The sequence below is a fragment of the Camellia sinensis genome, chromosome 11 (genome assembly GCF_055761805.1).
Source record: "Camellia sinensis isolate YWXY chromosome 11, ASM5576180v1, whole genome shotgun sequence".
Taxonomy (NCBI): Eukaryota; Viridiplantae; Streptophyta; class Magnoliopsida; order Ericales; family Theaceae; genus Camellia; species Camellia sinensis.
In genome coordinates this window covers 141,244,181-141,255,224 of record NC_138971.1, presented here as the reverse complement: position 1 = coordinate 141,255,224, position 11,044 = coordinate 141,244,181, and the positions used below count along the sequence as shown (strand labels likewise).

Genomic DNA, 11,044 nt, shown 5'->3' with positions numbered 1-11,044 from the left:
GGACTATTAGTCCAATCCCAAGCTCATGTCCACCCAAACAAACATGGCCTAAATGCAATAACATGGAATGGAAAAATCTAAAGAGAAGCATTTTTAAACAAGAGTTTAAAAATCGTTTTTGAAATCTTCCATTATTAGTTGTTTGAAAGAAAGTTGGAATTCTCCGAGTCAAAACAAGAAGAGGTTCATAGAGAGGACTTGATCAGTTCAATACTCAAAAAAGGACTATGGTATTGATATAGGTCTATCAATGATTTTCGAGCCAAGATACTATTAAAAATTGTCTCATTAGGTGGAATCGTTTTCGTGGTTTTGATCCCTTTTAGTAATTAGCGATTTGCCATCAGTGTAGAACCAAGAAACTAGTCGAGAAAGATTAGAAGCATTGGAGTATTATTGAAACAAAGATGACAATTGGAAGGGTCTAGCTTCCCTCTAGTTTGTGATCGGATTGGAGGGTGTTGTTAGACTTATAGAGGCTCATCACGAGTTTCGTTTCGATAATCCGAACCGTTAATGTATAAAACTCGTCGAGTATTATATATTTGTGAAAAATTACATTGATCGGATATCGATAGTTACATGATCAAATTAGTTTTGTAAAAAAAAATGACCGGTGAAAAAATAAACGATTGACAGAAATATTATTCGATGAGATAGCTATCGATATTCGATCAACGTGATTTTTTACAAGTATATAGTACTCAACGAATTTTACACATTGAACGATTCAGATTATCGAAATGGGACTTGTAGTGAACCCCAACAGGCCCAATAACATCTTCCAATTCGATTATGAACTAAATCGGACTGAAAAGAAGCTAGACCATAATTGAAAAGTGAAGTGGGTAACAATTAATCAAATCTTAGTGCTAGGCCCAATGCAATGCTCACTCCGAGGTTGAGCTAGGTTGGACCTCGGCTCTATGGCCAACACTTGCTCTGAAGCAAGACAATCATAGGAGCTCGGCCCAATGTACGAATGTCACTCCAAAGTGGGCCGAGCAACATGGTGGACCTCCTAGACGGGCAGCCAACCCCTCCGAAGTAGGTTGAGTAACATGTTGAACCTCCTGGATGGACAGACAACCACTCCGAAGTAGGCTGAGCAACATGCTGGACCTCCTGGTTGAACAACCATTCTAGAGTAGGCTAACTCAAAGAAGGTCAATTCACTGAAGATCTTTCTTGGGCCCATAAGAGACAAACAACTCTACTCCTCTTCCTCTGTATGAACAGAACGTGGAGACATGGAGGTGCAGAGGGACAAGGTGCATATATGACAGACCTGCATCTGAATGACAGGCGGAGTGGTCGTCCTCCTCCAATAAGAGATGTTCGCTAATGAGACAAATAAAACAGACCTGCACCCGAGTGTCAGGCGGAGTGCCCCTCCTCCAATGGGAGACGACCACGAATAAGACACATTGGACAGATGGCGGAGAGAGAAGGACTTGAACGACAAACAACATTCTCCTATAAAAGGTGAACACTATTCACTCTCAAGGGATTCGAAAATCCACACACTTAACATATATACACTCTTTGTATTCTCTCTTTTTTTCCCTGAGTCCCTGAGTTTACCATCGGAGGGGTTTCCGACCTAACTCCGGTCAGGCAGCCTCACCATTTGTTATTCTGCGCAGATCTTCAATTCTCAAAGCACACTGTTCATCCACGAAATTCAACCCTTCTTCATAGTGCGAAAATCACCCCCGCACAGAAAGCTAAAAAATGAGTTTGCGTAAAATTTTCTATTATTTTAAAGTGCCATTTTCAGAACACTCTTTCGAAGTGTCCTATGTATTTAAGAGTAGGAAATGTTTTAAGGAGAATTATATACTATTCATCTTCAATAAAACTTGAGACTCCTAATTAGAGGTGTCATTAGTGATGTGGTAGTGGATCCCATTCACTGTCACAGTGTGTGCTGTATTTTTATTTTTTATTTCTACCTCACTAGTGGTGGATTTAAAACTCAATATTTAGAGGTCTAAATCATTACTGATTCATTTTATAACAAACACTAAACAAATTATTTAGGTAAGGATAGGGATGATCCAACGTAATAATTACATAATCAAATTACCAAACTAACCCACCCAACTTAACATTACTTCCACAAATTATTGTGTGGGGTTCATCTAGTACATTATTTTTATAAAAAAATAAATTATATTAATTGAATATCAATAATTATTTAATTAATTTATATTTGTGTCTGTAATTTATTTTTAAAATTATAATTAAGATAAAACAAATATAATTTAATTAAATAATTATCAATATTTGATCAACATAATTTTTTATAATAATAATTTACTCAACAAACTTTACATATTAAATAAGAAAAATGTTAGGAATACTTACAATCTTACTAGCACACTCATAAGTTAATGTGGGTCTCATAACAAGTGATTGATCTTATCGAAACTTGTGTACCTTGTGAGTAGGGGTGGGCAACGGTTTATCCGAACCGCTCAAACCGCCCAACCCGCATATAAATGGGTGATTTCGCAAACATAATGCGGGCGGATGCGGTTTGAAATATGAAAAATTTGCGGGTTGCGGGCGGGTCGCGGGTTAAAACCGCAACCCGCAAAAACCGCCAGCACTTTAATTAGTATTATTAATATTATTTTTTATATACCAACTTTGTAACTTTAACAGGAGCACCATTATATTCTCTATGACACTAGGATCCTTATTTTTAAGTATTTCTCAACTTTCTTAATGTCGTAGAATTATCAAGTCCTAAACTTGGTTTCTTATATGATTTTCATTGATGTCTCATCCACTTTTTTCTAATAAAAATTTTCTTCTGGTGATCGATGAAGCTTCTAGTTTGATTATTGATTACTGAATTGACAATTCTAATTGAGTACAACTTTTAATGCATTGATATACATTTTTTTATGACAAAAATACTAGTGATATTCAATTTTTATTTGTAAACTCATCAGAAAATTGTTATCAATTGATCACAAATATATAAAATGAATCTAATGCTTAAATTCGGTGGAAAAAAAAAACTTAAAAATTAATTTTTAAAGAAAAAAGTGTAAACCGCAAACCACCCGCAACCGCCCGCACATTTACAAACCCTATCCGCACAAACCGCAAACCGCACTGCGGGCGGTTGCGGGTTGACTTTTTCCTAAACCGCATAGATGCGGGCGGGTCAAAATCGAACCGCAAACAGCACAAAACCAATCCGCGAACACCCCTACTTGTGAGTGTGTTAATATAAGTGTTAGTAAGATTGTAAGTATGCCTAACATTATTGATTAAATAATTTGAATTATCTAGAATCGGATCCACCACCATCTAACAGCACCGTTTAATCCGATTTCGCACACGGGAGAAACTGTGGCGAAAAAGGAAAGATTGAACAACCACGTGGACAGAATCCATGTATATATCTCTCTGTCTTCTGAACTCGTCCTCACATGGCACATTAGAAAAGTGAACCATATATATAAAACCCTAGTTTCTATCTCTTTTCATACAAACTCCGATCACCGGAAAAATTCCCGGTGACGGAAAAAACATTTTCAATATAAAAACCTAGCAAACTCACAGGCATGGATTCCCCGAAGACCACCGAGAAGAAGACAAAGGCTCATCGCAACGTGTGGTTGCGTCGCTCTGTTGCCCTTCTCTTCTCTCTCATCGCCCTCTTGGTCATATCATTTTTGATAGGGGTTTTCGCTGCTTTGGTCGGTAATTCATCAATTTCCGATCCGATCTCTGTTCCCTCCCAGTGCAAGATAGTCTCCAGCAGTAAGTTTTTGAAATTTGCTGAGAAAATGTGACAAAAGTGAAAAGAACTGTAAATCTTAACTAAGCCTAATTTCAATCATTTAAATGCTTTGCATTTTGTTATCTTTCGTTTTTTTCTCTGACTTGTTCAAAGTCTTTTTGCGTTTGAATGTAGTGGTGGAATTTATTTGTTAGGGTTAGGTTTTTTTTGGTTGCAGATAGGTTGAAAATGGTAATTGTGACGACCCTTGAGAATGCAAGAGACTATGCTTTAGTCTTGCACGTTGTTGAATATTGATATCAGCCTAAATATTGGGGGAAATGCACAAAAAATAGCATAATGTTAATGGGTAGACTAATGCCAGTACTAGTTTGAAAAATTAGGCGGTAGTGAACAAACATGAGGAGAACTATACCATTTTTCTATAGGGGTTTTCCCCGTTTATCGTATGCCATGTGGCTTCCCACACCAATGTCATACCATCCTATCATGTGCTTTGGTTCTATATATGTCTCATGAGGTGATATGTGGTGTCTTCGTAGCTCCCTTTTAAGATAAAGTCACGCTAATTGAGGGTTATGTACAAGGTACCTTAGCCTAGAAAGGCGTTCAAGGACAATCTTCAAGAAGCATCCTTGGTATGCTTGCCTTGATGCTCTTGGTTTCTTGCTCAATTCAGTTTTATGAGTCTCCATCTGAGAGCTCCTTCCTCCCTTCACTTGGCAGCTTCTCTAGTTTTCCCTAGCAGCTCTCTGTTCAAGTGTGTCCCTCGTATGCTGTGTAGTCTATAATCTTCAATGGCATCCTAATGCTCTCATCTTAGCCTAGGTCACGAGCAATGAGTGAATTGGTGTTGCAGTCATGGGGCACCCAAGTGCTACCATGGACCTATGTGTGGCATCTATGGCATCATTTGGTTTTGTAGCTAGAGTTGAGAACCTCAAGGTGCTTTTATCACTCTCCCTAGAGAGACTTTTATCTCGGTGGCTTAGCTGGTCTTAGAAGGAGAGACCTCCAAATGAAGACAATTCCAAACAAAAATAAAGGCATGTGGTGTGCATTGTAATCCACAACCTTTAACTTAGGAGCACATTTGACTACCTCTGCGACTTGAGACATCTGAGAATTTCAGCTTCACTACTAGTAAAGGTTCTCACTAACATGGTCTTATGCTAGGCAAAGCTAGTCACTTGTCCCCGATGATGTGCCCTTGGCACTAGTGGTAAGTTGGCCTTCACAATTTGGCTCCACTATTAATAGTGACCCACCTTCTTCGTAGTCTCAGTTTTTTTTTTCATAAATGGTGTCTTTGTGGTGTTGTATCTATACCTTGCTTTATCGTCTTGCTTTCTAATAATGACATTTTGTCGTTCCCCATAACATGAAATAGGATTTTTGGATATTGTGTAAAAACGAGGATATGCCAAAAATAAAAATGTCAATATTTTTTTTTGTTCCCGTAACAATGTTGAGATTTTTGTCATCAACATGGTTTCAAAAATGGGCCACAACCATATTACATGATGTTGTACCGTGACCATATGGTTAGTCACTGCCACCCGTTACAGCCACTATAATGGTGTGATTGAATTTTGTAGGTGTATCAGGCACCACCGTTACGGCCATTACATAACAGTGGTGGAGTTTGTTACATTTGAAAACCAAATTTTTGCTCATTTTCTCCTCTTTCAATTTTGGTTTTTATTTATTCACTCAACATTAAATATTTAACATAATTTTCATACGTAGTTCTAATTTGTAAGTTTTATATTGTGTTACTTGTATAATTTGAAGATATGAATCATATTATTTTAGTTTTTAATAAAATAATAAGAATGATATTAACATTTATTTATTGAATATTTGTAACCTGCAAATTTGAAACACAACATAACATTATAAAGTCTATAAGTATTAACGAGAGGGGCTTTTTAACATAAAGTGCTATTTCTAGAACCCGTACCATATTAAGTCTTAAAAATATTCTATAAACCTGAAAGGTCCTATAGCTATGCAAAAGACCAAAAAAAACCCAAATTTTAAATGTAGCACTAAAAATGGTAGCGAAACCTATTTTTTAGGAGAAAATCACAAATGTCCCTATTCAAACCCAACTCTATATTTTAGGAAAGCAATCATGACAGTTAGGAGTACTTGCCCAATGGGACTCCTCAATACATTTGTGTATATACATACACGTGTGTGGAAAATTGCAAGTGTGAATATTCATACTTTTAATGAATAAAATAATGTAAATTTTAGGTTGTGTGAATATTCACACTTAAAATTGTGACAGACAAGGTGTTAAGTATAAAATCTTCACTTTCAATCGATAAACTCACTAAAACACTATGACATCTTTAAATCATTCAACAGAAAGTTAGAACATTTACACGTTTTTACACTTAAATTGCAAAAATGAGCCTATGAAAAATGTTGTAGACATTCATAATTTTTTATTATGAAAATAGTTATCATTCGATAAAAATTTGTGAACTTTTAACACTTTTTAACCCTCTGAAAATATAAAATCACCTACAAAAAATCCTTTGGAGAGAGAGGAGAGAAAGAGTCGGTCTTACTGTGAAACCTTGGTTATCAAGTGATGGCATCTTCTTATGGCCATCTCAATTTGCAACCTTTATTTGCTACCTTGGTTGCTGATTTGAAAGCTTTAGTTATGTGCTCCTAAATCTTTTTTTACCTCATTTTCACAATTAGTGAAGGGAGCATATTTGTGAAGAAACCCATCTGATTTATAAGAGAGGTATTCTACTAATTTATCAATCTAATGAAGCTGTGATTCCTCATTTTGGAGATGTGAAATATTTTTGAAATAACTTGGAAGGCTCTTAGATGCTTCTTTTCAATGATGAGGAACCTCCCCAAGACCCTTGGACCCACTCTTTTTGAATAAACTTTGGATACCTGCAATCACCCCATAAATCACAAGTATCGGTTAAGCTCTAGTCACAGCTTGCTTTTAGTTTTAGACTCACTAATGGCTGAGTAATATCATCTTTTGGATTATTTGAGCAACATCTACTGATTGAAACCAAGAAAGTTTTCATCCTTGAAATTATCTATAAAGGTTCTCTCTCTATATCAAGTGGCTTGTCGAATGAAAGCTTTTCTACATCAAGACTGACATATTAGGAACAATCTTCTCTATTTAGTTTGAGCCCTTAAGAAAATGTTAATGCTTCATAGAAATTGTTTCTCTTTTGATTATATGTATTCCCCTGCAACATGACTTTGTACTTCTGACTAGTATTCCTCCCCCTCTTGCCCACTTCTCTTATTGTTGAATAATAATATAGAAAGCATACTTTAGGATTTATAGGCTTGGTTAGCGTTTTGTTTTGTGATATTAATTTCATTAACACTTTAGAATTCTTTGCTTTAAAGAACCTTAACTTCCAGGGCACACAAAAAGAATTTCATGTAATATGATAAAATGTCTATAATCAATGAGCAACTGAAAAATAAATTGAACTCTGACTTAGTTTAATGCATGCAGTCTGATCTATGGGTTTTACATATGCTTTTTTATTGGGTGTGCATTTATTTGTTTGTTCATTCCAAAACAAAATCTATTTATAGGTTCATTGTGTATTGTCAAGCATGATTTGGGTGATCTCAATTTTTTTTTTTTGCCTGCAGGTGTGGATCTTAGGTCATCTAAGGTCTGTGAGCTTGGGCTGTTAAATTATAAAGCAAAGCATGTCTTCTACCCCTTTGAAAGAAAGAAATTTCGATGTCGTTATGATTACTATTGGGCTTCTATATTCAAGGTGATTGTTACTATTTCTTAAACTATGTTATTGTTTTTTGTAATCTCATTTTCTTTTCTTTTTTTTGTAATGTCATTGTTTTTTGTAATCTCATTTTCTAAAATGACTGATGAACCATGTTAAAGTCATGTCTTTTGAGTTGTTCTTGTTGTCATATGTCACTTTTTCTTGTTGATGCAACGTAAAGATATACTTGTTCTTCTGTGGCGCCAAGTAACATATTCATATTTTATCTTTTTAACAAATGATTCCAACAGGATTAAGAAATTAAATCATTCTTACTGTATCAGTGTTATTTGGTTGGATTTAGCTACATATCGTTTATATTTTAATATTATTATTATTTTTTCCCACAAATTTCAGGTTGAATACAATGATCATTTGGGCCAGACACAGCTTGCACTTGCAGAGGCTCCAAATGAGGCCCTTCCCCTTGATTGCAGGCCTAATTTTGGTGTTGCATGGTTGACCAAAAATAAGTTCAAGGTAGGTGTTGCAAACTGTGTAGTTACATTATGCGGAACCTATGAAGCATGGGTACTTTGACAAACATGCCGTACTCAGATCGGGTACTAGTACTTTGCATGATACTTTTGCATACAAACCGGGTACAAGAAACACATAGCTAAATTTTTTTATCTCAATTTTTTCCGTACCCTAGAATTACCTATACCCAAGTTGTACCTCAACTTATGTACTAAGGTAAAGTTAGTTTAATTGGATTTTTTTTAATGCTTAGCATGGTTTTAAAATTAAGCTTTGTTGTGTAAGTTTTTTTAATATAATGGTTGGATCTTAACTGACTAGATCATTTAACTAATTTTTTGCATTAAAAAAAAATATTTTTTTGAGCATATATGATATACCCTACTTTTTAAAAAATTTACTCCATCAGACCAATACCCATACACGTGCTTCATAGCATGGAACAAACTTAAACTACCATGTTAATTAAACGCTAAACCTCGAGTATTGATCTAAATAAGTGTTGATGCTTTAGGATTTGTAACATGGTTATAGCCAAACCATTCCTGATTCATTCTTTTTTAAGTTTGATAATGATTATGAGTTTATGATGTTCTTACATTTGTGCTGGTATTTCTTAGGTGAATGAAACTTACGACTGCTGGTACACATTTGGTCTGTCAAAAGTAAACATTTATCACGACAATTTCTTTAATTGCCAAGCTAAAGATCCATCTGCCATTGAGATGCTCAGACGATATTTCATCCTGTGAGTATAATAAAGTTTTTTTCTACATCTTATTATTTAATGCATTTCAGATGTGGCAAAAAATGTGAGAGAGAAAAGGTAAAGAAATGTGAGAATTTAATGCCAAAATTAGAAGTTAGTACTCGTTTAGAAAAAGAGAGAAGGTAAAGAAATGTGAGAGAGAGAAGGGAAAGGAGATGAAGAAGAAGAAGGGATCGAGTGAGAGACAGCATATATTGAGAGAGGAGGTATGAATTTTTTTTTAATTCTCAATTATGCGAAAAACTCTGAACCCTGATAATCGAATACACCCAAGCCCTTACATGTATATAGGATTGTCATGAAAATTAAATAAAAAGATTAATAAATCCTAAATTAAGAAAGCTCATCATCAAATTTTAATTAGAATTAAATTCCTCTTTTCCTGAAAAAGGAAATAAATAAAAGATTAATAAATCCTACATTAAGAAAACTCTTAACAAAATCCTAATTAAAATTAAACTCGCAAGTAACAAACTGTTAGCTCTTAACTCCTTTACAATCTCCATAAACAAGGTTGGGAGAGAAAATTGTGAATAGTTGGATAGACACAATTGCTTCTTGTGAATAGTTTGGATGACAATAGTCAAAAATCTTATCCTTCAAAATCAAGAGGATTCCACTTAAAGCTTCTTGTTTTTTCCTCTCTACTTGTAACTCATAAGCTTTATTGAAAGGGTGAAAAACCCCTGAAGAGTATTTGGAGGGAAGCCTCCCATAGACGCAAATAACAATGTATTTTAATGCTTATCCCTTAAAAGGGCTATGAGAAGTGTATTTGGAGGGAAAAAAGAAAACAAACAAAAGATGACGAAGGGAGAATTTTTTTGGCCTTCGGGCTTGAAGGACTACCGAATTGCAGTCTGCTCATTTGGATTCAATTTCATATAATATGGATTCAATCAAATAGCTCATATCAAAGATGATTTGGATTAAACTGAACCTCGATATTAGTATTAGAATAATGTAGTGTTAAGATTTTAGCAATACTTAACCCCCCCAAAAAAGGACATTTTAGCAACTTTCAATTTTTTTGGCTTACAAAAGGGTCATGGCTTGGTGTAACCATAAGCTCAAGCACATGCATAGGATAAGGGTCAAGTCTGAGGGTAGCTACATTGTTCCACAAAAAATAAAAAATAAAATTCATTGAATTTATGGGACAAATAGTCAAGTGTGAAGTTTTTATACCAGGCTTTTTTTTTTTCTGTTTTTTTTTTCCCCTCCCCAATTAAACAGCACATAATCATAGTGTGTGACTGTAGTGCACATGTATCGATAATTACAGGTGGGATTTGGGTAGGTTTTAAATATCGACTGATACGTACGTATTGGAATTTTGGACTTTCGATATCAATATTGAATGATATACTCACCGATATTGTCTGATATCAGCCGATACCAATATGTATCCCGATACCTTTAGTTAAACTCATTAACAATGCTCATCTAGAATATGGATACAAAACTCATGTTGTTCTCTCCTTTTAATTGGAAAGAATTGTTTGTAGTTTTGATCTGAAATCTGGTTATCAATAACCCTTCTTATAATTGACATATTGCATCAAATATTCCGGAAATGGTTTAGGAGGCCATGTACACCTGCACATGGCTGTGTTTTTTCTCTTTCCGTAACTTTTTCCTCGCTTATTGACAGGTCCTTGAGGATATTAGAATCCTGGTATACCAACCGAGGTAGAGCCTGGTACTGGAAGTGGGAAGCAATGGCCGGTCTTATAACTGGTTTTTCGACTTCCTTGATCTCCATTACCATGTTTAGAATTCTCCAACAAGTGAAGTCTTGTTTGCCTCAAATCTGTAAGCGGGCTTGTTTGTTTATAGCATACTTCTCAGTTGTGGGTTGGTTGTCCATCCAATATGGGAGAAAGCTCGGCCTCCCAGACATTTTCAGAGTAATCTAATACAAGACAGCACTCATTTCGGCAACTTTTTTTTACAAATGAGAAATAAATGTAACTTTATTTTGTGCAGAGTGTTCCCGAGTAGCTGTGGCCTGTTGTAGTTTATCATACATGTAATATATCTGGCCAAGTAAGTAGGAAAACTGTTTGTGTAAAGGTAACTTGTGAAATAGAATTGTTGCAGTTTGGCGAATGTTGGGCTTGAGATGCATTGTCAGCACTTTAGCTGGCGTATGTGTGAAAATAGAATAATGTCGAAGATCTTGTTTTTGGCTCACTTCGATTTGAAAATGCTTCGGAATCTGTTGACATG

The 11,044-nt window shown here is 35.3% G+C and overlaps 1 protein-coding gene across 1 annotated transcript; it reads left to right on the top strand.

Annotated features, from left to right (window-relative positions):
• Positions 1-3,260: 3,260 nt before the first annotated feature.
• LOC114318192 (exopolysaccharide production negative regulator) lies at positions 3,261-10,924 on the top strand. Its single transcript, XM_028265053.2, has 5 exons — positions 3,261-3,783; positions 7,427-7,557; positions 7,921-8,043; positions 8,664-8,791; positions 10,467-10,924. The coding sequence occupies exons 1-5, from the start codon at positions 3,585-3,587 to the stop codon at positions 10,729-10,731; spliced, it is 846 nt and encodes a 281-aa protein (XP_028120854.1). The 5' UTR covers positions 3,261-3,584; the 3' UTR covers positions 10,732-10,924.
• Positions 10,925-11,044: the final 120 nt, after the last annotated feature.